This window comes from Paraphaeosphaeria sporulosa, assembly GCF_001642045.1.
Source record: "Paraphaeosphaeria sporulosa strain AP3s5-JAC2a unplaced genomic scaffold CC84scaffold_6, whole genome shotgun sequence".
NCBI classification, from domain to species: domain Eukaryota; kingdom Fungi; phylum Ascomycota; class Dothideomycetes; order Pleosporales; family Didymosphaeriaceae; genus Paraphaeosphaeria; species Paraphaeosphaeria sporulosa.
The window spans coordinates 671432-698186 of NW_017253365.1; the positions used below are offsets into that span (position 1 = coordinate 671432).

General features: G+C 52.8%; 7 protein-coding genes across 7 annotated transcripts; 4 read left to right on the plus strand and 3 right to left on the minus strand.

Moving 5' to 3' along the window:
* Positions 1-1020: 1020 nt before the first annotated feature.
* On the plus strand, positions 1021-2845 carry CC84DRAFT_1176734 (DUF300-domain-containing protein; the record flags this gene model as incomplete). The annotated part of the gene is made up of 4 exons (XM_018180239.1): positions 1021-1156; positions 1217-1364; positions 1411-1711; positions 1760-2845. The coding sequence occupies 4 exons, from the start codon at positions 1021-1023 to the stop codon at positions 2843-2845; spliced, it is 1671 nt and encodes a 556-aa protein (XP_018034892.1).
* Positions 2846-4348: 1503 nt separating this feature from the next.
* On the plus strand, positions 4349-6522 carry CC84DRAFT_1259900 (uncharacterized protein; the record flags this gene model as incomplete). Its single annotated transcript, XM_018184946.1, has 2 exons — positions 4349-4810; positions 4868-6522. The coding sequence occupies exons 1-2, from the start codon at positions 4618-4620 to the stop codon at positions 6520-6522; spliced, it is 1848 nt and encodes a 615-aa protein (XP_018034893.1). The 5' UTR covers positions 4349-4617.
* A 4939-nt stretch (positions 6523-11461) lies between these two features.
* Positions 11462-13971, minus strand: CC84DRAFT_795169 (kinase-like protein). The gene is made up of 3 exons (XM_018187436.1): positions 12406-13971; positions 11829-12354; positions 11462-11764 (listed from the first exon to the last, which is right to left on the minus strand). Exons 1-3 carry the CDS (start codon positions 13868-13870, stop codon positions 11746-11748), a joined length of 2010 nt encoding a protein of 669 aa, XP_018034894.1. The 5' UTR covers positions 13871-13971; the 3' UTR covers positions 11462-11745.
* Positions 13972-14385: 414 nt separating this feature from the next.
* On the minus strand, positions 14386-17911 carry CC84DRAFT_1259903 (uncharacterized protein; the record flags this gene model as incomplete). The annotated part of the gene is made up of 4 exons (XM_018184947.1): positions 14386-15134; positions 15186-16061; positions 16228-17312; positions 17365-17911. The coding sequence occupies 4 exons, from the start codon at positions 17909-17911 to the stop codon at positions 14805-14807; spliced, it is 2838 nt and encodes a 945-aa protein (XP_018034895.1). The 3' UTR covers positions 14386-14804.
* Positions 17912-18503: 592 nt separating this feature from the next.
* CC84DRAFT_795273 (cell division control protein 42) lies at positions 18504-19746 on the minus strand. Its single transcript, XM_018187437.1, has 5 exons — positions 19669-19746; positions 19404-19598; positions 19229-19348; positions 18738-19116; positions 18504-18686 (listed from the first exon to the last, which is right to left on the minus strand). The coding sequence occupies exons 2-5, from the start codon at positions 19421-19423 to the stop codon at positions 18597-18599; spliced, it is 609 nt and encodes a 202-aa protein (XP_018034896.1). The 5' UTR covers positions 19424-19598; positions 19669-19746; the 3' UTR covers positions 18504-18596.
* Positions 19747-20587: 841 nt separating this feature from the next.
* CC84DRAFT_1246584 (uncharacterized protein) lies at positions 20588-22401 on the plus strand. Its single transcript, XM_018184206.1, has 5 exons — positions 20588-20643; positions 20694-21081; positions 21139-21353; positions 21404-21677; positions 21857-22401. Exons 2-5 carry the CDS (start codon positions 20968-20970, stop codon positions 22307-22309), a joined length of 1056 nt encoding a protein of 351 aa, XP_018034897.1. The 5' UTR covers positions 20588-20643; positions 20694-20967; the 3' UTR covers positions 22310-22401.
* Positions 22402-23415: 1014 nt separating this feature from the next.
* CC84DRAFT_1147206 (beta-glucosidase-like protein) lies at positions 23416-26077 on the plus strand (the record flags this gene model as incomplete). Its single annotated transcript, XM_018176583.1, has 7 exons — positions 23416-23638; positions 23688-24114; positions 24170-24375; positions 24428-24731; positions 24784-25199; positions 25246-25452; positions 25504-26077. 7 exons carry the CDS (start codon positions 23416-23418, stop codon positions 25899-25901), a joined length of 2181 nt encoding a protein of 726 aa, XP_018034898.1. The 3' UTR covers positions 25902-26077.
* Between the last annotated feature and the right edge of the window lie 678 nt (positions 26078-26755).

The window sequence follows — 26755 nt, forward strand, 5'->3', positions numbered from 1 at the left end:
GCAACCTTCCTTGGATGTCTGAGGGCACCACTTCTACAAACTTTACGTGAAGTATTTTCAGGCCACGGCTAATGTTCTCGATAGGCAACTGTCGTTTGTGTAAAGCGGGGTATGAACGAAGCTGCTTGGTCAAGCCAGGATGCAGGCGCTGTAGGGCCTGCAGACCGAATACACAGTCTGGGTATCGCGGCAATTGTGTTGGCCTGGTACCTTTGACTGGCCAGTCGCTTAGTGAATTGATGCTGGACGTGTAGGTCCTGGCAGGATTCTATTTCGTGAAACATGCAGTTAAAGTGATAGACCGTAGATCGCAATAGAAGAACTCACTAGTACATGTTCATTGTCCCCAATGGTTCATCGCAAACGACTACAGACGGTGGCGCAATGAGTCTGCACGGCCATTATATCAGAAGTCGTTGCTGCTAATGAAAACATTCCAATGAACCGATGGAAAGCGTATTTCGAGGATGCGTAGACCCTGAGGCGCACGCAAACGAGAATAAATTGACTTTGATTTCCTCCGCTGCATCCAAGAGCGCCATGGCCGCCCTGCAGGCTTGTGGAGGCTTGACACATGACGTACGGCGCAAGCCTGAACATCGACATCAGGACATATTATTGTTGCCCTCTACAAGAGACGGTGAATGCATCTAGAAAGTAGCGCCACCTGTGGCGGCTGTGCCCCTGCATAGCCGTTGATCCCCATTATAGCCGCATAACAAGTGCCATGCCACGCCCAATCGTGAAACGCTACCGCCCCGCTGCTTCGTCACCTCGCGCCTTCCTCAAAGCCTCCTTGCTAACTGAATTCTCAACAACGAATACCACTGGATCCCTGGCAAGCTGGGTCCCCTTGCGAGCTGTTGCCGCCACCCTTGCAAACAATTGCAGCGTGAATCGTACGCAGGAAACGCCTGAGCGTGATTACGAAGCGCATACCTACCCGTGCCGGCTGACGCGCATTCCTCTCGCGACACTGCTTCCTCCACGACCGAATGCTCTACAAGCCCTCCTCCAACCATGGCAAACCGCGTATTCGCTAGAGAGGCGCCCGATCCCCTTGAGACAGCACCCATCATCGGCTCTTTCGCGAGGGTAGCGCACCAACTGGGCAAGCGCCTGGAATGTGAAAGCGAGGCGCTTGAACACGAGTCCAGTAAGCCGTTGGCATACGCTGCGTCGTACATGGCGACATGACTGACTGACCGCATTGCAGTTCATGAAGATCCACTATGGAACAGTCTTACCTTCCACCACTTTGGGTTGATAATATCTGCGACATTTGGGGCGCTCGCAGTCGCCATAGCGTTCATGCTCATCCTGCGGCATGCGACGCACTATCTAAAACCTTACGAACAGAAGCAGTACGTACAACTCCATCGCTGGCTCGATATTTACTGACTCGGCTAGTATTATACGCATCCTGCTCATGATACCGATATACGCCGTCGTTTCGTTCTTGAGTTACCTCTACTATCACAAAGCTGTATACTTTGAGGTCCTCCGCGATTGCTACGAAGCATTTGCAATTTCTAGCTTCTTCACGCTGATGTGCCATTACATCGCGCCGAATCTACACGAACAAAAAGAGTACTTTCGGGGCGTGCAGCCGAAAAACTGGGTGTGGCCAGTGACATGGATGCAAAAGTGTACAGGCGGTCAGGACAAAGGCTGGCTGCGCAGACCGCGCAGTGGGCTCACCTGGTTCAACGTACGTTCTCCTAGAACGGGAGAGATACCCTGTACTGACGGTGACTAGGTTGTATGGCTCAGCATTTTCCAATATTGCTTTATCCGCCCCTTCTTCACCGTCGTTGCTGTCATCACCCAACATTTTGGTCGCTACTGTCAGAGCTCGAAAGATCCACGATTCGCCTATATATGGGTGGCGGGGTTCGAAGCCGTCTCTGTCACAATCGCCATGTATTGCTTGATTCAGTTCTACATCCAACTGAAAGAGGATCTCGCGCCTCACAGGCCTTTCATGAAGGTGCTCTGCATCAAGCTCGTCATTTTCTTCTGTTTCTGGCAGAGCTGGATTATATCTCTCTTGACTGCTGAAGGTGGGCCTTTGAAAGCGACCAAGCAGATTGCCGGACCCGATCTGAGAATTGGCATCCCATCCATGTTGACGTGTGTGGAGATGTCTATTTTTGCAGTTCTACATCTGTTCGCGTTCCCTTGGAAGCCATACGATCTCGCACGACGTCACGAACCCCTCCCGCAGGCCGGACACGAACAAGTTCCCGAAGTTCCCAAGAAATACGCTCACGGCCCAGCCCGCGCCCTCATCTCGACCTTCAATCCTTGGGACATAGTCAAAGCTTGTGGACGTGGCTTCCGTTGGCTGTTTGTCGGTGCGCGACACCGCAAGAACGACCCCTCGTATCAGACAAAGATGGACCCTCTCACAAAGCAGGATACGGGTTATCACAGCGGGCCCACCTTTGCTGGCAACGGAGAGCCGGCAACCGAGTCTGCTTTGGACAAAGAGATAGGCGTACAACGGTCTGACTCTGACCGTGCAGGCCTTTTATCTAATGCACAAGCTAATCCCACTCTGTCAAGACAGGAGTCGGACCCGTACCACCGCACGAACGACCGATATTACGGGAACTCACACGGCCATCCCCAGGCTGCGACGCCCGGACAGGAATACGGCGTAGCTTCGCCGAACATGCAGTCAAACCCATACTTTGATCATCAGGAGACATCATATCAGTCCGCGCCGCATCAACAGCCGCAACCGACGTACAATAACAATCAAAATTGGGATATGTTTGGCGGTGTCAACGGACAGAATCGGCCCCCGCCCAGACATCAAGGTCCCAATGGATTCATTTGAACGACGCCTGTCTTTTCGAGTGGGCTTTCTCCAGTGTACAGCACTTGCGCTTAGTTTTTTGGTTTGGCTCTTGTGCATTACAGGCGTTTGGGTGGATGGAATTCCTGGGGGGGCTCGGATTGCATTTGGATACCCTCATGAGAATTGTTCTGGCTAGCAGGTTCTGGTACGACATGTTTGAATAGGATGTAGGATTACGAGGACCAGTACTTGAGCATGGATTTGCATGACTAGGAAGAGAAATTCGCTACTATTTTTTGGATTCATTAGAGATGAAGGTGGTGCTTCGTGATTATGATCCAGATCAAGGAACGTGAACAATGGCACAAATTGCTCCAACTGGATCTTATGAAGAAGTCCCAGGCTTCTGCTATATAAGTGCGTTGCCTACGTTAGGATAGTAGTTCCTGCATGAAGACAGGGATAGAAGGCAGTTGTTCATTTGGATAGTGTCCGTCTACGCTGTTGAAAGGATGTTATAGAAGCAGGATCATGAGCAGGTACATGCATATTACTCTCTCGCAATCATAATACTTCGGTCATGCGGTTTCGCGCATGATAGGCCTGAATCGTTGAAAGAGTGTCGTGCGCACCTGGTGGTCACTCATCGTGTTGCCACAACGAACACTTGCAACGGGAGCGGTTCATCTTTCCTGTCTTCGAGGATCTTCCACCAAGATAAGCTCCCGACGACACGGGCTCCAGGGTAGCGCCATTTTGTCCTTCAAACGACCTAACATATTTCGCACCCCTCTCAAGACGATTGTTCGACCAGCGCATAAGTGCGCCTGTCGATCGACCCCGGCTCGAAATCCCGGCTCGAAATAGCAACACGCCCAATGAATTTCAAACTCGGGGCGTTTCCTCGCGCTGCCCTGAAAGCCTGAAGGTGGAACAACAACCAAAGCCGACTGATTGTGATGAGCAATGTAGCTAGCCCGGGTCGCTACGAGCACTTTGTGCCTAGATGGAAGGCCATAAGCCCGGGAGGCGGGTATACTGAACCGTCTCAGCGATTCCAATATCTATGATGTTAACATGTAGCGATTATGGAGGGGTTCCCAGATACGACGCTCAGCCGACACCACACCAGCTGATGACTGAAGATCGTGGGAGGCGCCCAGTGACAACCAGGACACGGGCATGGCTAGGTCCCAAAAAAAAAATTAAAAAAATTCGCTACGCCTGTTATCGCGTACACTATATTCCATGCTCTGACAAGCCTCGCTCTTTCGAATGCGCAGTTATCCTTTCGGACTTCAAGCTCAGCTATTGTACTATAAGTGATCACCGTTTACTGGCTTGCCGCTCAACCTAGGGAGGGCTGCTCCAACACAGCATTGAGATCCTGTCGTACACGCTTCATGATATTATGAGGTATCCATGGTTCGATTAAAGAGTCCCAGAGAACAAACTCTGCTACCTTCACACATACACCTGAGATTGGTAATATGAATCGTTTACCAATTTGTTGTTGGCTTCGCGCTTTCCTTTGCTGAGACGGCACAAGCCGCCGCAGATCACTGTGGCACAAAGCGTGGCTTGCACCTGCGCTTATGCAAGCCCAGCCGTTAGCGTGACCTGACGCGCTGCCCCAGCTTTGGTGCTTTGAAAACGACAAGCTGCATCCGTCACTGACTTAAGCCTTCTCGCAAGCTGATTTACTTCGCCTCTTGCCTTGCTTTTCACTCTGTACCTTTTCTTCATCTCATCAACTGTATTATTCGCATGCGACAGATCTAACTATTCCAAAACTTACGACTACCGCGACGATGACGGACTACAACAAAGAGACTGTCGCAAAGTTGCGCCAAGTGCTCAAGGACAGGAATATTCCAAGTACGGGGTTGACGAGGAAGGCGCAGATCATCGAGAAGTTGGAGGAGTGGGACGCCCAAAATGCGATTGAAGGGGAGGCTGAGCATGCGCCGGAGGCTGCGGAGGAGGTAGAGGTAGAGGTAGCGGGTAGGTTGAAGGCGCGCGTCTGCGCTGCTTGGGATATGTCTGCTGACACAATTCTAGAGCCTGAAGTAGAAGCAGCGTCTTCAGAACCACCCGAGCCGAACGACGACGCTCCAGTAGTCGCGCCGGGTGCGACGACAGAAGAGCGTACCGAGGCGGCAGAAGCGACAGCGCCAGATGATGTGAAAGATAATACCGTCATTGAAGCTCAGGAAGGAAATTCTGCAGACAGTGTGCCAAAAGAAGATCCACAACCGGCCATAATAATTGCGGAAGAGGCGCAAATACCCACAGAGTCGCACGCGACCGACTTCGCCCGACCTACACAGACTCCTTCGCCTGCCTCAGATGAGAAACCATCAATAGAGAAGCCCGAGCTCCTTCCTATACCTGAGCGCTCAGTGATCTCGACTGCGGATCAATCGAGATTGAACACCGAGGAACTTGAGGCCGATACAAGGAAGCGCAAGAGGAGGAGCCTAACACCCGAGCTGTCCGCACAAGAAGTACGCACAAAGAAGCCGAGGCCGAGTGAAGATGTTGTACATGAGGTTGCTGTCCCCCAGGATGAGGACACTGTCATGGACCAACGGCCACCGGAGGAGGCAGAGAAAGAGCTGGACGAGATAGCTATGGAAGAAGATGCCGCCAACGGCAACCCGAAGATCGAGGCCGAGCTAGCGATATCAGCAGCGGAGTCAAAGGCGGCTCCAGAAGCCGAGAAGAAACAAAAGATCGACCGCTACCGCGAGTTGCTCAAGCCGGCCTCCGAGCCTTCAGTTGCAGACGCTCCATCTGACATACCAGATGACCGCTCTGTATCCCCAGCCCTCCACCTCGCGACTCCCGCCCTATACATCCGCAACCTTATGCGACCCCTGCGACCCGAGCCCCTCCGCGCACACCTGGTCGCCCTCGCCTCACCTCCCTCCACAGATGCAGACCCAGAAATCATATCCACACTCTTTCTCGACAATATGAAAACCCACGCTCTCGTCCGCTTTGCGTCTACAACCGCGGCCTCCCGCGTCCGCGCCTCTCTACACGGCACAACCTGGCCACCCGAGGGAAATAGGAAAGACCTCTGGGTCGACTTCGTGCCCGACGAGGATTGCGCCACGTGGATTCAGGAGGAGGAAGACGCCATGTTTGCTGAGAAGGAAGCGCGTGCCGCAGGCCGTCCCATTCCCGCCAAGAAGTTCGAGGTCGTGTATTTTGAGGATGAAAACGGCGGCTACACAGCCGTCTTCCAAGAAGTAGGCGCCGGTGCCGCGGCATTCAACCCACCCAAGGGTCCGCGCCGCACAAGCCAACAGGTATCCGGCGCCGGCGCCGTACCGCTACCCACGCAGGAAATCCGACAGAACGCTGAGGCGTCATTCAAAACGCTCGACGAGCTGTTCTCTTCCACGATTGCGAAGCCCAAGCTTTACTTCCTCGCTGTGTCAGACGAGCGCGCGGAGGCGCGGACAAGAGACCTCGAGGCTGAAACGAGCCGCCACTGGACGCCGGAAGAGAAGCGGAAGGGGAGAGGGATTCAAGCGAGCAGGCTTGATCAGAAGATAAGATTTACGTTTGATGAGGAGGATCGGGTTGTTGAGGCGGGCGGGGACTTTGGGCCGTGGACGGAGCAGAGTGACTTTAGGGGTGGGAGGGGAGGTGGGAGGGGCGGCTTTAGAGGGAGGGGTAGGGGAGGGTGGAGAAGCGGGCCTTGAAGTATGTAAAATATGCACTCTTCCGTTGTATACTAGGAATCGAAAGTCTATCGAAGAATTCAAAGCATGTTCTCATACCGAGCTCTTTAACATTAGTGGCTGTCGATGCAACGCGGTAATCACTGACTCACCGGCGTCTCCCGGGTCTGTCGCAATGGCAACCTTGGAAATTGGGTTTGGTGCCAAATTAACGTCCACTGCCAATCTCACCCATGAAACTATCCCGAGAGCAGGAAAGCCGATCAAGGGCAAGAGTACGTTCAATGCACGCTTTCATGGCGATCCATGAAGACTTGCCCCGACCAAAACAGATCTTCCCGTTAGCGTACATGCGCCGGTACCTCATGGCTGGATCCAGGAAACTATAGTACCATGGAGCCAATGACACGATCTACAAGGCAAATTATAGGAGTTTCCTCCAGCGGTTGTTGCTCGTCCTATGGCCACGTTATGCGTCGTTCTAGAATTTAAAATATACCTTTTCCTTGTTTTGGCCGACATTCAATGTACTTCTACACCAAGGCTCTTTGTGGTTCCATTTTCCACACATGATAATCTTCAAGGACGATTAACTACCAATTGGCAATACGACCATCGGACTAGTTGACAAGTGCGGTGACGTCTAATTCTCTGCCCAGGCAATGTTTCTGTCAAACTAACAAAATCATCCTCGAGTACATATTGCTAGAACGTTTCCTGAAACATTCAATTTGGAATACGAGCAGCGCCTCATCCTCCACGCAGAAGGCTACTACAACCTCAGAAGACAAGGAGAACATCCCTGACCCGGATCTGACGCCAAAGGGCCAAGATCAATGCAAGCATCTCTCCACCATTTCCCCACACTTCGAGCGCGTGGACGGCAATTGGTTACGTGAAAACCGTACAGTATGAACGAAGAACAATTTTGGATGCAGAAAAAGACTTTACGATCAATATAGCACGATAGAAGACCTCTACATGTATATCTCTCACCATGAGTGGCTGAAGACGCAGTTGAATATACATGCCTTCGCTCACATGCACACCATGGTGAAGTTTCAGCGATCTTCTCTAGAATTACGGCACTCGCATGCAAAGTGCGATTCTTTTTAAACGTTTGGAACACAAACGTGTTGTTGCTCATCACAGGGTTTTGAACTCGTGAACGCGGAGATCAGAGCATTTTGATTCCACATGCTGGAGAAGTGTGGAGTGGAAGAATGACCGGAGCAGATATTTTATACTTGGCCTGTCTAATCGAACCAATGGCCTTTCAGGTCTCACGTCCAGCCAGTACTCTCGCACTTCGTCAGAGCGTGGCGATGTCCACCATTGCCTTGATAAGGCAGAAAAGCTAAGAACGCTACATGGGGTTGCTGAAAATACTGTTTCAGGAACCGGCCAATCGAGAAGTCCCTGCTTCTAACAAATGTAGGTGTCAGATTCATCATGCTTATCTGCTTGCTTGGCCTAGTTCCAGGTCGAAGCAACCTGCATGAGCCATCTCCGCATTGATTTTAGACAGCCCATGCGATTTTTGGTGTGCTTAGGTGAGGTGAATAATTGAGGATGTAGAGTAAAAATACAGCTTTGTATGCAGGTCTTTCTTCTTCTTCACCTTCTAAGTCTTGAGTGTGATATAGTCCTCAGGAGGACCCCTAATTATGTGCCTCACCATCCTCTTTCGTCGATATTGGCTGTACCTGACCGAAACGAGGACCGCTCATTCTCATGCTTTGAAGACAAACCAACCGAGCACATGGGGTTTGTTTCCAAATGTTTTTATACCTAAGACATGAGGTCTCCTCAAATAAATATTACTGTGTAGAAGGAGAAGTGTGAAGAGCAAGAATGACCCGTGTCAGCACTGTATTCATATCCGCGTGTGTGATGCCTAGACCCGTCACCTTGACGTACTCAGAAGCTGGAGCACCGATTCATGGCTTTGATGAGGTTAATCACCTCCGAATTTTCACCGGATACTCAGTGCTTTTCCTGAATAATTGCATTCATGCATGTAGTGTTTGTCTAACACCGACCCCATGATAGCGGGGTCGGAATTTTGGTGTTAGGGACCAAAACGCCGCGCATATGAGGCTTGCATCTCAGGGCTTTAAAAAAGTTCCGTGCGGAGTTTCTGCATATGCTTTTGGCATGGAAAAAAGTAGCATGCGGAGCACGACATTCGCTTTTGCTTGGTTCTATACCTTGCAGTACATTCACCACCGCCATCTAATGCTGAAGATCATCTTTCAGCAGATAGAGTCAGTCGGAACCCAGAAACTATCGTTGATTCAGCAAGTGCAGCGTGAATCACAAGGCACTTTTTAACTCAAGTTTGAATTTTACGACCATAAAGCCTCCATCCGGTCCCTGATGCTGCCCACCATTGTCACAGTCAAAATTCGGCCCTTCGAGAGACCGGGGCCAGCGCGACTGCGAACATGAGCTATGTCCAATTTCATTATTAGAGAAGACCCGTGGAGCAAGGTGTGGCTGTTTAAGGTGATCACAAAGATCTGTGTGAGGAGGAAGAAACATTCTTCACGCGTTATTTCACACCAAAAATTGTCACTGCAGCACGTTCGATGTTGAACACCATCACTGCAGCAAAATTCTGGAAGTATTCAGCACAGCAGAGTGCATCAGACAACATCAAGTAGTTTCTCTATTATTTTTAGACAGGGCCAAGGCCATTCAGTCTACAATTTGGAGCTCGAGAAGAGAAGCGCATGAAGTGTGTAGATCAAGCATAACCCCAACCGCTGTATGTATACGCCAACCCCTTTCCACCGCTCGATGGCCGACTATGAACAGCAGCATCATCATCGCCTCAACCTCTGACACTGCTGAGCCTCCTATACATAACTGGGCAGTCGCGGCCAACAACATGAAGTCGTGAACGACACTTTTAGACAATACACAATTCCATCTTTCTAGATCCTTCTAATGTTCAGGAACGGATGTCAAAGAATGGGGACTCTGAATTTCTACGCTGCATTTACACGTCATCTGCAATCTATCTCAAGACATGATGCTGAACCTCATCATTATCATCACCACTAAATGTTCGCTTACAAAACTCGAGGCCCGGGCAAGCGAAACCAGCATGTCATGGTATCCAAATAGCTTTTAGACATAGACATGAATTCTTGATTGGCTATTCTTTAGTGCCCATGTGCAGTGGTGTGAAGAGAAGAGCCTCTGCAATTGAAGTCGCAGTTACACACAAGCTATTACTGCCACCATTTGGCAACCTGATGATGGACCTCATTAACATCTTCAACAACCGGCAACATAGCAGGGTTGGAAAAGCTTTTTATACAAAAGAAACATGGACTTCCCTCTCATGTGACAGTGCGTGGCTGAAGTAGTGTGAAGAACAAGATCTCCTGCCGTTCATGCTGTAGAAGTCCCAGCAGCTGAGAACATGAAACAGCATTCAATATCCTTTCAGACAAAAGGCATAATGCGTCCCTGTTGGGCATTCTTTAGGATGCAAGCAGAGCAGTGTAAAGAAGCAGAGACCATGCCATTCATGCAGTATTTATACACCGTTCCCCTCACGACCAGACATCGCTGCCTGATGATGAGAATCATCACGACCGCCCCATTCCCCCCTTCGCTCCTCTTAGTGTGAATTATACTTCTCCAACGCCGCCGCAATCGCCTCCACCAGCGCGGGCAAACTCCCCATCAGCACCTTCTTATGCTCGATCTTCTTGCCGTTGTAGTACACCATGACGCCTCCGCCTCCATCGCTCAACTTCTGGCTCGTTCGGTAGAAGCGGACTTGGTTCTTCGCGGCGGCTTGCTGGCTGTTACACATCAGCTCTTGTTCAACGAAGGGGAAGGCAAATGCGAATGGCGCGGACGGGGGAAATGTAAGAGGGAATTAACTCACAATTGCGCATATAGGTTATTCTCGACATCGGCCGACTCCTGGGGGTCTGCGATTTCGACGTGGACATGGACGACGTTGACGCCGTCTTGGTCTATGTAGCGGGCGTGTTCGCCCATGCTGTTTTGCCATGCGCTGTTAGCTTTTCCTCGGCTTTGAGTGGAAGGGGAACGAGGCAGTCAAGGAGGGACGGACGTCGAGATTGTTTTCCAGCCCGACATATTGTTATTTCTGTTCGCGGATTTGCTCGTAAGATGTGAAGCACTCTGATATGCCTTGATGCTCTCGAAAATAGAAGTGGTATGTCTGCGCTGTCTTGGTTTTCCTCTGCTTTTCGGCCCAAAAGAACAGGATGGAAAAAGTTAAACCCTCAATGCTACACGCGGCACGCTCACCCCATCTAAATCAAGGTCTCACACCGTCCACAACTGACGTCGTTGTATGCACCTTCAACGCCAACGTACGCCACACCCACATCTCGCGATCGGCTCGCCTATCCTAGTGGTCCTCTCGGAACTCTCGGAGAGCCCTCCGAATAACCTCATCGAAGGGGACCACGTTGCCCTGTCCGTTTCCCTGTTTTGAGCTCCCATCTTGCCTGTTTAGTGCATCTTGCCTCCGCGCTGTCGTAGCTGTCATACCTCTTTCGTGGCCCTGGCGGCGTTAGTGCGGCGGCATCTGCGGAAGGGGTCTTCCGATCGACCACGCCATCGGATCGCGGATCGCGGATCGCACTACCTACATCACTCACGCATATCGGGGGCACTGCCATTCCACACTGACTTTCTGCTTGTTTTGTTTTGTTTAGAAGGAGCTACCACCATACCGTACCCATCCACCTTAATCGATCCAAAAATTCCCTCCCCACCCAATCCAAATGTGAATTGATCCAGGCCAGTAGCCCAGTCTGCCTTTTTGTTGTCTAATGCCAGAAGAAAAGTGGCGCAGGAAGAAAAGCAAATGCAAACAGACGCGCAAAGTAAGTAAGCAGCAAGGGATATACAATTCCCCGAGGCATAGCTAAGGAAAAGCAAAGGGGATATCAAAGCGAAGTAGCAGGTACAAGAAGAGAAAGAAAAAGAAGTCGATCGAGCAAAGGAGCGAGTGTCGAGCGAGTGACCAAGAGCCGTAGAACCAGAGCCGACCGTACCGCCCCATCTATTCAGCCGTGTGTCGTCCTGCCCGTGGTATCTCAACGATTCGTATCCTGTGCCGACCGATACCGTACCCGCCCAGTGCCGACCTCCTCTTCCCAGATATGAAATGGACGCAAGGAAATCTCGGTCCCGTTGGAGACCGCGTTATTAATACATAGTTTGCGGCGATGCTGCCGTTAATGGCTATGGGCATCGATCATAGGTGAGACCACCTTACTAACGATCACCTGGCGTTGGTGTCAGGCGTGCCCTGATTCATCTCTTCGTCCTCGATCCTGCGCCTCACGCCACCGTCCACTTGAATGCCGTTCTGCACCCACTCCATCTTCTCAATGTCCTCGAGGCTCTTGCGGCCGCGTGACACCTTCTTCAGAAGACCCTCGACGCAAGCTCGCGCGCCTTCCCAGTCCTCGCCCTTCTCGGCGTCCCATTCGCCGTCGTCGTCACCAAACCTGATCCACATCCAGTCGCATCGTGCAATGCGATGAGCCGGCCGACTGCGTACGGGCTTGCCTGGTGGAGAATCGAACGGTAGACGACCTTCCATTAGTGCATAAAGGAGAACACCAAGGGCCCAGGCATCAGTTTGACGACCGTCGTACGGCTGACCCAGGAGAATTTCAGGAGCAGCATAATCTTCACTGCCACAGCGAGTAGTCAACAGAGGTGATTCGGGCGGAGCAGGAATACGGCGCGATAGGCCCAAATCCGTGAGTGTTGCTATAGGATACGGATGCGAACGTGGATTTTTGAGCAAGGGTACTGTGGAAACGGGAATATTAAGGAGAACATCTGTGACATATTAGTACGGGTTGCCCTCACAGACTGACCGGTGTGATATACTTTCTAACTTGATGTCGCGGTGCACAATGAGCTTCTCATGGAGGTAACGGGTGGCACTGACTAGCTCGGCGTAGATGCGCTGTACGAGATCTACACCGAGCAGGTCGCGGTTCGTGCTGGCTACGTCGAACAAATCACCACCGGGGCAATATGTCAAAACCAGCAGCGCTTGAGAATCACCGTTATCGAATGCTCGCAGATGGACGAGCGAAGGATGGGAGACAGAACGGAGCATCTCGACTTCCCGCTTCAGGCTTAGTTCTACGCGCTCTTCGTCGGCGCCGCCTGCAGGACCGTGCTCGACGACCTTGATGGCGACAAGTTTGCGGGGATCGAGGGTGGTCTCGTCGAGTGGGTCGTTGGCTGAGCGCTTCTCGCTTGTGGCTAGCCAGACTTTGCTAAATGTGCCTTGGCCGAGCTGGCGTACTGGGCGCCAGAGCTTCTTGACCATCTGCGGGCCTTGTCTCACGGTTATGTAGTCGACCTTGTCGTGTTCTGCGATCTCGTCTTCTTCACTCTCAGTGACGCTCCGATTGCTAGCGGGTGGTGTGGGCAGGCCAGCGGGTACTGTAGCGGGGACCAAGCCTCGCTGTGCGGCCAGATAGGCCTCACGGTGGAGTCGAGACTCATACGTAGTGTCGGGTTGAGACGTTTGGGGTGCCACATTCGAGATGGTGACATGTCGCGCGCCGATGTTGTGCATGGAGTCGGGCCTAAACTCGCTGAGGCTCCTGTTCCTCTCGCGGGAGGCGTCGTTCTTGTGCTGGGTCTGCATGCTGGCGTCCACGGCCTGCTCTCCAGCTGTCTTGAGCTTCTGGTACCCTTTCTTCTTCAACGAGGGTGAGGGCGAGAGCGTGCCGCCTCTGCTAAACATGGCGAAGGAATCGTCTCGGGAAGAGCCTGACGCGCCTCTCGAGCGAGGGCGAAACGAAACACCTCCCCTGGTCCATGATCCCGGCGAATCGCTCATAACCAGTGGCGAAGGGAGCGGGGTGAGATCGACCAAAGCGTTCAGCGCGGGTGATGAAAGTGCAGAGCCAGGTGAAAGCGACCCGGTCATGCTCCCCGCCGAAAACGTGCTCCGCAGATAGCCCTCCTGTATCGCAATGGGCGCCGTGGCCGAGTGCCGCAGCGCGTCCGCCGTGCTGCCGTCCCCGAGCGTCGTCGCGTGTTGCAGGCGCTCGGCAGCCTTCATGAATAGATCGTCGACGTCGGTGTTGAGCGAGAGGGCGGCCGAGGGGTTGCGGATGTGGAAGCGCGGCAGCGAGGGGTCGGCTGGGTCGTCCGTGTTGAGCGGCGGGAGTGCTGCGTTCAAGTGACTCGAGGTTGCATTGGCGGCCGGGTGGAGCGCGGTCGAGGAGCTGCTTATCGCAGAATGCGAGTGTGACTCGCTGCGGGCTGCACGAGGGGCCGCCAGGGCGGAGAGTTGGGTGGGGGACGAGCGGCCGCCCTGCTGCGAAGTCATCTTCGAAGTGTTGATGGAGCGCTGCGGCGGCACCGTTGTGTTTCGCTGACCGCGTCTGCGGTTCGTGGCGTCCGCTGGGCCCCGTCTGGGCAAGGCGTGACGAAAGTGCCTGCCGGACGCCTGCCTATTGCGCTGGCGCGTGCAAGGCTATCTGAAGCTCGATAGTTCACGATAGCCGTGACATGCACATTCGCCTACGCTGATGCGGCTCGCACGCTCTCCTGGCGCTGTGTGCACCGGACCGGACCCCTTATGCTACCCCGACGACCTGTGCGACCCAGCTCTGCTCCCATGTGCGCCATCGCAAGCATTCCGGCCTATGAGATTACTTCATTTGTGCACGATTCTTTCCGCGGCTAGACTCGCAGGCCAAGATTAGGCACAACATCCATACACCCATCCTATATCCCGCAGCCCGCACTTTGTGCCCACGCAATGGTCGAGGCATAACGGTAGACTGGCATCACAAAGTCACGCCCATTCGCAACGCCAGCTATGCCTTTCCACACATACGTCATTGAATTAGTGTCACTATCGAGAAGTACCCCGGACATCCGTGCCCTCCCCAAAGCTGACGCCAAGCGGCTCCGCGCCCTATGGCCAACGCTGCGGGCATAGTAGCGTTGAGGCCCCAAAAGAGACGTCTGGGCATCTTTCCAAGCATCATTACAAGTGAATTTCGTGAACAAGCCCATCTCCCTAGTCAAAGACAGCTGGCCAAGCAAAAGCACGAAATCCCCCAAACGTTAGCGTTGCCCAATCGCAGTATCCGAGCTCGGCCTTGCTGGCCCAGAGGAGACAATGCAGAATGTGTATCCCGGACGCATGTTTGCGTGAGATGCAAGGATCGAGACCCAATTCAACTCTGCACGATGCCTATGGCTGTCCGAATGACCTTTCGCCGTCAGCAAGTCTGCATCTTCTTTGCAATCCCTCATTTTGGCAAGACTTGGTTGTAGCCACACGGCTGCTGGTCATGCATCGGCGGGTAGTTGCTCGGCGGCTGTGGGTACCCTCCTGCACCGTGGCCGAAGGAACCACCCGGAGAATGGTAAGGATTGCCCATATTAGGGAACGGGTAGCTGCTGTTGTTCTCCCTACCGTCCCTACCGTACGGTGGACGACCAAGGAGAGTGTTGTTTCCGAACCGCCCAAAGCCAGTTGGGCCTGAGGGAACTGGGGGATGGGAGTCGTTGCCAGGGCCGCTGAGGTCGTAGAAGGGTGGTAGAGATGGCTGCGAACGAGAATTGACTAATGCGCTTGGCTGGAGGTCGAGGTCAGTAAAGGTACTGTCACAGCATGGGTGGGTACGTACCTCGCTAGGAGATGGATACACAGCCGTAGTCGCCTGGCTCTGGCCCTGAGTTTGTAGATCCTGCACCGACTTCTGGAGCTCCTTGATGCCATGGTCCATCGCGTTCAGTCGCGCCGTTTGCGCAGCCAGAAGCTCCACGACCTCAGACTTGATGAAGTCACGCAGCTTGTCCAGCTGGATGCTGAGATTGTGGCTCTGGTTTCCGTTATGATCGGCCTTCTCGCCTACAGAATTGATCTGCGACCTGATATCGTCGAATCGCTGGTCAACGGTGGTCTTGAGCTGCTCGTGCTTGGATGATGCTGCCTTGATCGCATGGTTGTTACAAGACTGCACCCAATCGTAGATGGACATTGCCACTACGTCGATATGCTCGTTCGTCATGTAGAAATGGTCGTGGATTGGCACTCCTGCCTTGGGCGGAGGTGGTATAGGTGTATGAGGAAGTACGGGTGGGACCTGGCCTGAAATACGCATCTGTTGAGAGCCTACCGCGCACGGAGGAGTCCTGTGCAACGGACTCGGGACGGCGCTGGACGAGTCGTAGTTGTTAAAGTCCACCCGACTGGGGCTCACGCCGCTGAGCATGTCTGTAAGCTTCGAGGAGGACTGCTCGGGTTGTAGAATGCCGTGCGAAGGTGCTTTTCCAGGCCCATCGGTGGGTGGTCGGTTGCGCAGCTCTTCCATGATGCGCGCGCTCACGTTGTCGTTCTTGGGGCCAAGTACCGGTTGTTCAGCTGCACCTTTTGAGATCGATCTTGCCGTCGCCGATTGCGGGTCGATCTCGCCCACGTCGCCCTTGAAGACGATTGGGATCGATAGGGAAGAAGAAGTCGGAGAATTAGATCTCGTGGGATCGGCGGATTGGAGAACTTCCTGGGCCATTGATTACTTGGAGGGTACATATGAATTCGGAATAAAAAGGGAGTACGGAAGGCGTGCTCGCCGCTCAAGGGAAGGCAGGCGCGCTGATTTTGAGAAGGTGAAGGCGGGGCGGCTGTCGCTTCCGCGCGTGAAGGCAGGCACGACTGGGGTCACTCACCTGCTCGATTTCCTTCTCTTTCTTGCGGACTGCAGTCTTTGGAGGCGAATACACCGTCGGAAGAAGGTACTCCAGCTCTGGTGAGGGCTTTTGGCGCGCGGCGGCATTGACCTGCTGTGCGCCACGCTGAAGCCAAGCGCTGGTTGCAGTAATTGGAGTCGTTGGAGCGCTCCGGTGCTCAGCACGCAGAGTAGAAAGTGGGCCATTGCTTTTGTCCGATGAGGTCAATGGAGCGCTGTAAGTGGGCTCGTCTTCTTCGTCAATGGTGTACTCGACCACACCGTGAGCAGAGAACAACGGCTCACCTTCGACAAACTCGGGCTTGCCACCTCGAGGGCAGTATTTGCTGGGGCTTTCACCACCCCGTGAAGGAATGGGATTCACAGGGGGGACAGAAGGCACCATCAGCTTCATGCCGCTGTCCTCGAAGTCGTCCGGTCCTGTTTCTGGCGTGGGTGGTTGAAGAAGCTGACTCACCGTCCTATTGGCATTCGTAGTTTTCAAGGCCGCAATCTTCCTCTCTAGATCCGGAAATCGATGTCGAAGATTTGGCGGAAGTGAATCTTTGCGCGGCGGAATAGGCGGGAGTTCCTGGGTAGTGTTTGGGAAACCTGTCAGTGCTTCAAGTGTCTGCTCATGTGCGGTCAACGGTGCTTTCGTTGGGGACTTTGGTGGTGACGACTTGCGGCTCGTCCGACCCCTAGGGGACATTTGCACGGGACTATATCGACGGGAATGGCCGTAAGTCCCGGGTTGATTGAACACCTTTGAAGGAAGAGACTTGGACGTATCCGATCGCGGTACAGCAACTCCACCTGACATCTTTGCCAAAGGGGAGAACTTCCTGGTCTTTGCAGGAGGTGGAGTCGCTCCCATCAGCCTGGCCGCTTTCAGAGGCATAGGCGGAGCCGGCGATTTGCTTTCCCGGGGCAGGGGCTTCGAAGAGAATGGTATGCTCACGCCGAATATCTTCTTTTTTGGGCTTCGAGTAACAATCTCTTGATCTGAGGACTTGCTCAATTGAGAGCCTCTGTCCTGTCTAAGGTCGTTTATGTTCACATAGTTGCCAGGCAAGGGCGCAGAGCCTGTCACAATTAACATGGCGCTGGGCACGTTCATAAAGCGGGCTCTAATTACCGTCTGTTGGCGTGTCAGGCACCAGGCCCATCAATCTGAAGAGCTTGCGCTCCTTCTGTGCTTCTATTTCAGCTCTCGAGGTAGCCGCTTCGCGAAGACCTTCCAGTTGATTCTGGGTAGATGTCAAGCTGTGATAGCTCCGCTGAGAATGCCTGGACCGCGCCGTGGAACCATGGCGGCTTGTCACCGACGTTGAGTGTTGTGAATTGCCTGATTTTCGTGGAGACTTGCGAACTTGGTCGACCAGGTTCGAGTAAGCCTCCTTGGAAGATAGCTTGGTAGCCGTCGATTTCGAGGGCGGGACTGCTAGGTTTGAAGGGACAACGGCAGCTGAGGCTCCCCACTGTGACGAACCAAGAGGATCAGCTGTGCTTGGGCGTGACGTTGACACTTGTTGGCCCCCTTCTGCTCGCCTTCGCTGCTCTTCTTTCGCCCGCTCGGCAATTGCAAAAGCATTGGGACCTGGCACGATTGGGCGAGGCGGGTACGGCGGGGGTATCTCAATGGGAGGTGGGCGCTTCTTCTGCGCCTCATACGGGGACGCCATGGCTCTCGCGCATACAAATGTAGGTATAAAAGCAGTTGGCAAAGGTCTGTTGTTTTGATTAAGGTCCCGCAATAGAGATGCACGGGTGAGGGATCCTCAATCAGCTTCGATACCAAAGCTCCGCCTAGGGCACGGTTGGATTTGCACGGCCGGCACGAACGCGGCAGGCTCTGTTACTGCAAAGAAAAATGGAGGTCAGCGCGTATCCAGGAGAGACGCAATGCGAAAAAAAGCGGTGGTGCGGTAATGCCGTGATGCTCGCGATGTTTTGGTTGACTTTCGCAAACGCGTTGCCTTCACTAACCCATTACCAAGAAGCCCTCGTCCGGGGCAACCGACAGCAAATGGCAGGCACGTAGGCGAGCGCACCGGGATACACGCGAAACGAAAGGGAACGATACTTGAAAAGATAGGCGGTGCTTACTATGCTGTGCAAGACGCCGTGCTCGTGCCGAGTCTTGTTGTCTGCAAACATCTGTGTCAGGCACAAATCGTCCCATCAGACTGATACGTGATGCGCATCAAGAAGAAGTGACGTCTTTGACATCTTGAATTGTAAGAAGGATAGGGTGCAAGTTCATAAGTAAGGAAAAAACATCGCTGCTGGCAAACCACAAGGTATCCAAAATCACGCCAGCCCTGAGAAAGATTGGAAGGGAATATAGGTTCATCAGCGATTCGCCTTCTAGAGGATGATGCAAACTTTGCCCTTCCTCTTACCCTCTTTTCTGCCTCCCTCTTTCGTTGTAGGAGGCTCAAGTGCAGCCACGATAGCCTGCACTAGCATTAGTACAAATCAAATTTAGAGTGTCAACGGTAGACTCACCTCATCAAAAACATCCTTCAGCTTGTACTGCGTCAAAGCAGAGCACTCCACATATTTGACTGCGCCCAGATCCTTGGCCATCTTCTCGCCATCTTCCCGTCTCACAGGTTGCATCCGCTGTTTAGCCAACTTCTCTTTGACTGATACATCTTCTCTCAAATCCACCTGCGTACCAACAATGAGGCAGGGAACACCAGGACAGTGATGGTGCACCTCAGGGAACCATTTCTCTCGAACGTTCTCAAACGACGCGGGTGACGTGACGGAGAAGCAAACGAGGAACACATCGGTTTGGGGGTATGATAGCGGGCGCAATCGATCGTAATCTTCTTGTCCGGCAGTATCGAAGAGACCTAATGTGTACGGCTCGTCACCGATCCTACAACCAATCAGCAGGAGCTCTATGTTGGCGGCTCCTTTCTTCGGTGACACAATTGCATGCATCATGACGAGGGAGTTTCGCTTTGCAGATTCTCGAGGGCGAGGCTCACATTACAGTGACAGCGTAGTTGTCGAACACGGTAGGAACATATTCCGAGGGGAACTTGTTGGTTGTGTAACTGATGAGGAGACATGTCTTGCCAACGGCACCGTCGCCGACGACGACACACCTGGAAGAACCAATTAGTTATGATTCCTGCATGCTGGCATGCCTCTAGCACGTACTTTATAGTTGCGACGACCATGGTGTAGGAGGGTGGCTGTGCGGTAGGAGAGGGTCGGTAGGGGTGCGGCGGGCGGCAGCGGCGAGAGAGTGGCTGCGGTCGCGTGCGAGGGTAATGGTAACGTAGAGTAACGGTTTGGCTGTTGCAAAGGCTACGGGTGGGCTATCCAAACGAGGGGTGTTGTGGGCGAGGGCGCCTGGTGCGAAACAGTCAGTCTGGGCCACGCCGCACAGCAACAGGTGGCGCTGGAGACAGCGGCAGCGTACCTGTGAGTCTTCCCAGAACCACAAGAGGCGCGTGCTACGTAAGTTGTCGTCGTGAAACTCGCAATGTCGGAAGAGTCGAGGTCTCAAAGCGGGTTGCCGAGGGCGTTTGGAACAAGGAAGCGGCGAGGCGGTGCCAGCAACGTGACGCGGCGATCGGCCGGAGTGCCGATATAACGGCTGGGGGCTGGGGGACTTCTTTGAGAGATTCGCACACGACAGCAGCGTTTGCCTTGTCGCTGCCCGGCGCAGAGAGTGAGTGGATGAAGGGTAGCGGAGGTTGAGCTAAGCGCGCCTTCGGCGGGCGTGGCTAAACTAACGTAGCCTGGTTCTCTTCATAAAATAGGTAGCATCCTCCCCACGTCCACAGCGTCCTCTCGTCTGACGCGAGCGACCCTCATTTTTTTAAGCAGCTGCAGCGACGGCACGAGACATTTCTTAGCCAACAGTTCACTGCTTTGCGCGAAGCTATCCAGCAAGGTGTTGACGCAGATATATTCGAAGTATAAGTTCTCTGTGCATAGCACGAGCCCCAACATATCCACGATTACCGCGCAGGTGACATCTGGGCGATGCGCGACGGCTGTCTGAAGCCGCAAACTAGATGCCGCGACGGCGCAATTCGTTTTGCAGCCGGTTGTACAGCATCTTGCAGTTTCAGCAACGAGGCTGACGGCCGGTACCCAGATTGAGGCGAACACTTCCGTTTGAGAATTCACCATGTGTACAAACAGCGACTGCCACACAGTGGTTGGCACAAAGTACTGGACTTCTCGTGCACACCTCATCCTGTAGGAACTCACTGTACGATACCGTCACAAATCCATTATTTCATACTTTACCCTAGATTCTCACAGCTACAAAAGTCTAGTCTTTAGAGGAAAATTATGTCAAGGGAATCCTGCCACTGCATAACAGTTGTCGGGACGTTCTAGAACATAGACTAGCTATGCCTGCACACGGCAACACCAGTATTAAGTGAGCTGGGCAATCCCGAGGTCTCTGTCATGTGTCTGACTTCTCACCTGGGCAGATTCCAGATACGCACCTGCGCCTGCGTTACTTGCAATCTTGGAGCATCCTACAGTAGCAGTTCTTAAAGCTCGATGCAGGGTGCCGTTGCTGGAACCTTAGGGTTTTGCTTCAGCCAATCAAACCACAGATGTCTCTTTTCTTTTAGTGGCTGGGCACCGCTCACCAAGACGTTCGATCACGAGGAAGCAATCCCACTCGACAAATGCTACCTATACTATAGTAGACATGATAAACACGCCGTGACACTGAAAAATCCTACCCGCCGCCATGGATAATATTGATGATGACCTTGATCTCTGCTACCACCGCGATTTGAAAACTGATGTCTACTACCGCTGCCCATCCTCGGAGGTAACAAGTCCTCCTGTTGTGTATGCAGATGTGGCTAAGTTCATTTCAATATACCGGTAATCCTTGGACGGCGCACTTTGTCGCGAGTTTGAAAAGAACACAGCCAGCCTGATCCCTGTGGATATCGTTACCGAGTTCGTCTTCAACAAAGCCTCCACAATAACAATAGCCGTGACGCAGCAGCCGAACCTCAACGCTCTGTTCGAGCCAGCCGACTACCCCCGAAGAATCACTATCGAGCATGCTCTTTGCTATGGAATTGATGGCAAGGAGAGGCTCAAACTCCAGAGAGCCATTGCGCGGTGGGTGCCATGCAGTATCGATCCCAAGGCTTTCATTAATCGTTGTGCAGCGGCTTTATTGAGGCCATCCAGGCAATTGATGGATTCAAATATACCGAGCTTCAGGCTTGGAGCAAAGATGGAAGCGACGGTGCCAGGTTCAAATACGTTTGCCTGGACAGTCTGCAAAATCGCAACCGAAAGAGCAAAACGAAGAGAAAGAACAGCTCAAAAGACGCCGATGGCGGCAACGCTCAGAATATATCGAAAAGATCTGAGCTATCAACATATGATTGTGGTGGTGCGATATATGCAAGATTTTCCACAAAGCGCGAGGCTGTCAACGTGAGGTACATCCATAATCCGATACATGGAGATGTTGAAAGCCGCCCAGCAAACCAGGAGAGGTGAGTTCCATTCTTTTCAGCTTATACTGCCGCCATGACATTCGCGTGATACCACCTATTTTTGTACACACAGAACTCATGGCCAAGCTAACCTTCACGCTCAATCAATTAGCTCAGGCTTTATCAAGCAACAGCACTACCTCCACCGGCACGTCAAATGGCACCAAGCCAAAGAAATGGAAGAAAAGCCAGAATGATCATCACGTGGAGGCCCACTCTGCGTTCCAGGACCAGGAACTTGACATGTCCACGTCTCCTGAGGCCTCTAAAGCTGGTTCGAAAAAGAAGCGCAAGAAAAATGCGGTACAATTAGAAGGAAGTGGATCTGCAACGAAAAATAATCTGAAAACAAAGCAAGCGAAATCACCCTCAAAAGCGTGCCAAGAGGCTCCGGCACGGGACCCAACCCCAGAGCCTGTACAGCCTGTCAAGGACATATGTCTGCATTGCTGCAAAAAGAGGATCAAGTGCAATGAAGCTAAGCCTAACTGTGACCAGTGCCTGAGGGTGTTATGGACGTGTCAATATAGGCACCTGGTCCAACGAAGCGCTCGAAGAACGGATGTTTGAACTGCCGTTCACGAAAACGCAAATGCACAGAAGAAAGGCCGTCGTGTGCCTATTGCCTCAAGGTCGACGATGATTGCATGCACGGCGAATACGTATGAGATGGAACGCGCCACAACAACCGAAACGTCAACGAATCCGGAGCTGTCATGCTCTATACGGAAAGAGTCTTGTGTACAACATCTTCCGAAACGGTGATATCGTCCCAGCACTACCACTGAACAGTGTACGTAACAACACACTAACATCCATACCTTCCTCTAATCCCGAAAATAGATTGCGTGGAGCTGTTTATCTCAAAACACGGCTCAAACAAAGGGTCGCGCAGCACAAGAAGCCCAGTTTAGGACTATCTTAAAGATGCGTACGAGCTAGGAAGAAGATGCATGCACTTTTGTTTGATCCTAGCTCCACCTTAGTATATGCAGTCACGGGTATTGTACCGGTATAGGTGCCCAAGCACCCGACCTGACCTGAGAGTTAATACTTGGGAAGCAACAGCGGCGTTCTCCACTACGATCTGGGTTGCCCATAAATTCCGGGTTGCATAGCAGGAACACCAAACAGCGCGACACACGCACACTAAAGAAATAATTCTACAATCCCTCAGTTGCTCAACGAGTGCAGTCTATCCATGTTCAATGCAGTGTGTTCAGATGACGTCCCTTAGCCGTCGATCGTGTATATACCGACCCCTGTCAGCCGAATGAAATCCTGGAGCTTCGGGCCGCCGCATGCTTAAATCCATACGACAATTCAATATACACAGCCAGAGTCTATCATCATCGCAATATAGCTAATACACATCCCCACAAAGGAAATCTTGAATATTCGATCCGCCTAGCATGTGGTTTCCTAGATTTTGGTGCCGGCTATGGGATCCAGATTGTCCCGTGCAATTCTGTCGGCTCGTGGATCGCCGCTCACAAGTGAACCACTTGTACTTAAAGTGTTGAGTGCCGTAGGGCGTTCGCGCTCTCGTGCGAACACGAGCTTGAGGAAATCGGTTGCCGTTCCTCTTTGCTACGATGCGCGGGTTTTCCATCCCTCTTCTAGTTTCGGCTGCAGTGACGCGAGCGTCAGGTGAGACGGAGTGCCTAGCTCAACATATGCCATGTCCTGATATATTGGCAGCTCTGCCGTCGGACCAGCCATCGAAGCGAGCAATCATCAGCTGGGACGACGCATACGCCAAGGCAACGACAGCTCTTGCCAAGCTCTCCCTGAGTGACAAGGTCGGTATCGTCACCGGCACTGGTTGGCAAGCCGGTAACTGCGTCGGAAACACCAAAGCGGCTAGCTCGATCGGATATCCATCTCTCTGTCTCCAAGGTAAGTGTACTGGCAGCGGAGTAATTTCAAGGAGTTCATGTTACACCAGACGGCCCTCTTGGAGTGCGCTACATCAATGGCGCCACATCCTTTGCCGCTGGCATCCACGCTGCATCAACTTGGGACATCGACTTGATTCGCGAACGTGGAACTTTCCTTGGACAAGAAGCAAAACAACTGGGTATCCATGTACAACTCGGCCCTGTCGCTGGACCCATGGGAAAGATCCCAACAGGTGGACGAAACTGGGAGGGTTTTGGTGCTGATCCCTATCTCGTGGGAATCGCTATGAGGGAAACGATCCAAGGAATGCAGGAAGCTGGAGTGCAAGCTTGTGCAAAGCATTACATCGGCAATGAACAGGAGAAGAATCGGGAGAGCATGAGTAGCGCGATCCCAGATAGGGTTATGCATGAGCTCTATCTGTGGCCATTCGCGGACTCGGTGCAGGCCGGTGTGGCAAGTGTTATGTGTTCGTAAGTGTCGACCGTGGTGATTGTCGCAAGGTTCACGGTACTGATCTCAGTACAGCTACAACAAGATCAATGGCACATACGCCTGTGAAAATGGAGGAATCATGAACAAGCTGCTGAAAGATGAGCTTGGTTTTAAAGGATATGTCATGTCTGATTGGAACGCTCAGCATACAACGACTGGAAGTGCCAATGGAGGACTGGATATGACCATGCCAGGCAGCGACTTCAACAACCCGAAAGGAAACATTCTTTGGGGAGCAGGTGAACAAATCAAACCCGTGACGTCGTCTCTAAGATACTAACAATTGAAAAGCGCTTCAGTCCGCTGTATCAAGCGGTCAAGTTCAACAATCACGTGTTGATGACATGGTCAAGCGCATCCTAGCAGCCTGGTACTTGGTTGGACAGGACAAAGGCTACCCAACGGCAACCTTTAACTCCTGGAAGATCGGAAACTATAACGTTGGCGGCAATCACAAAGACAATGTACGGAAGATGGCACGTGACGGTATCGTCCTGTTGAAGAACACAGGGAATGCGCTACCGCTAAAGAAACCTAAGAGCATCGCCGTGATTGGAAGTGATTCGATTGTAGCACCGAAGGGCGCGAATGCATGGTATACTGAGCCCCGCCTGTCCAAATTAGGATGCAAGCTGACCTACCAACAGCGCAGATCGAGGTTGCAATGATGGTACTCTTGCCGTAGGATGGGGTAGCGGAGCTATCGAGTTCCCATACCTCATCGCACCCCTGGATGCTATCAAGACCCAGGCCCAAAAGGACGGTACCACTATCACGACGTCAACAAACGACAATGCGCAGCAAGGTGCTTCCGCTGCTCAGAACGCCGAGGTCGCAATAGTCCACATCAACTCCGACTCCGGAGAAGGCTACATTACAGTTGAAGGCAACGCTGGTGACAGAAAAGATCTCAACCCATGGCACAACGGGAACGATCTCGTCAAGGCAGTCGCAGCTGTGAACAAGAAAACTATTGTTGTCATCCACAGTGTTGGCCCTCTCATCCTGGAACCATACATCGACAACCCGAACGTTGTTGCTGTTGTTTGGGCTGGATTGCCAGGTAAGTCCTTCGTTGGTACAATGAGCACAATCTTAACACCGGATAGGTCAAGAGTCAGGCAACGGCCTCGTCGACATTCTCTACGGCGCTGCTTCCCCCAGCGGCAAGCTGCCATACACAATCGCCAAGCAGCCCTCCGACTACGGCACCGCCGTCACAAGCGGCGACGACGCATCTTGGGACCTCTTCATCGATTACCGCAGATTCGACAAGAACAACATCACACCCCGCTTCGAATTCGGCTTTGGTCTCTGTAAGCCTTTCGCCTTCTTCACTCACAAACCAATCCCCTAACTAGCAACAGCCTACACAAACTTCACCTACGACGCCCTCACCGTCACCGGCGCTCCCACAGCGGGCCCCGCCACCGGCGCCAAAGCACCCGGCGGCCCAGCCGATCTCTTCGAAACCGTCGCCACCGTCACCGCGAAGATCACTAACAGCGGCGGCGTCGCAGGCGCGGAAGTCCCGCAGCTGTACATTGGGTATCCTGCGAGTGCGAACGCGCCGCCGAAGCAGCTCAGGGGCTTCAATAAGTTGAATCTGGCGGTTGGAGCGAGCGGCACGGCGACATTCAAGTTGCGGAGGAGGGATTTGAGTGTCTGGGATGGGGGGAGGTGGGTTGTGCCGAGTGGGGAGTTTGGGGTCTTTGTGGGGGCGAGCTCGAGGGATTTGAGATTGACGGGAAAAATTATTGTTTAGATGAGGAGTTCAATGGGAGAGGGAGAATATGTGGGCATCTATGGAATGAATGCTACTGTTGTGGACCAGTTGAGCGTTCAGCTGCCACGCATTGGCGCTAATTTGAACCAGGACTAGCTCCTGTCAGCGTCCATAAAAGTAGTAATCGTTCAATCAACACCAACTCGAAGTCACACATATTGTGGCCCATAATAGCTAATCAGTCCGCCGGAATTTTAGTGACTGTCTGTCCCATCCGGCCGCCCCACCGCACCGCATACTCGCGGCAAGAAATCGTAAAGCAAGCCAATACAAAGTGCCCTTGACGTACACGCCTCCCGTCAGGGACACTCCCTACATCATCAATCCAAACTTTGGGTGGAGTCTAGAAATTCCAGTTAAAGTTGGACGCCTATTGGGGGCTCGAAGCATCACGTTTGGCGGCTGCGGCAGCCTCCCTACCGAAGATCCAGTTGAAGTTCGATGCCCACTGAAATCCAGGATCTGGACGCACGATACGAAGTCAGTGCGAGTCAGGAAAATGGGACTGAGATACGAGGTGTCTTCGTTTGAGACATCGTCTTCTTACGTGGAAGTTACGTACCGTCGCGCTTAGCCATTTCAGCTTTGGCTGTGGCAGCTTCAGCAGCTTCCCTACCGAAAATCCAGTTGAAGTTGGATGCCCATTGGAAGCCGGGGTCATCGCGCTTGGCGGCTGCGGCAGCTGCTTCTGTGGCCTCTCTACCGAAGATCCAGTTGAAGTTGGACGCCCACTGGAATCCGGGGTCGTCTCGCTTGACCGCTTCAGCTGCTTCCGCGGCCTCTCTACCGAAGATCCAGTTGAAGTTGGACGCCCACTGGAAGCCTGGGTCATC

Bases quoted from the DNA above. Each gene is read 5' to 3' on its own strand.
- CC84DRAFT_795169 (XM_018187436.1), bottom strand. From the start codon at position 13,870: ATGACTTCGCAGCAGGGCGGCCGCTCGTCCCCCACCCAACTCTCCGCC. The intron at 12,355-12,405 runs GTATATCACACC...AATATGTCACAG, and splicing joins CCGCGACATCAAGTTAGAAA to ATGTTCTCCTTAATATTCCC.
- CC84DRAFT_795273 (XM_018187437.1), bottom strand. From the start codon at position 19,423: ATGGTCGTCGCAACTATAAA. The intron at 19,117-19,228 runs GTGAGCCTCGCC...GATTGGTTGTAG, and splicing joins AACTACGCTGTCACTGTAAT to GATCGGTGACGAGCCGTACA. The intron at 18,687-18,737 runs GTGAGTCTACCG...ATGCTAGTGCAG, and splicing joins TGAAGGATGTTTTTGATGAG to GCTATCGTGGCTGCACTTGA.
- CC84DRAFT_1246584 (XM_018184206.1), top strand. From the start codon at position 20,968: ATGGATAATATTGATGATGACCTTGATCTCTGCTACCACCGCGATTTG. The intron at 21,082-21,138 runs GTGGCTAAGTTC...CTTTGTCGCGAG, and splicing joins CTCCTGTTGTGTATGCAGAT to TTTGAAAAGAACACAGCCAG. The intron at 21,354-21,403 runs GTGGGTGCCATG...ATCGTTGTGCAG, and splicing joins CTCCAGAGAGCCATTGCGCG to CGGCTTTATTGAGGCCATCC.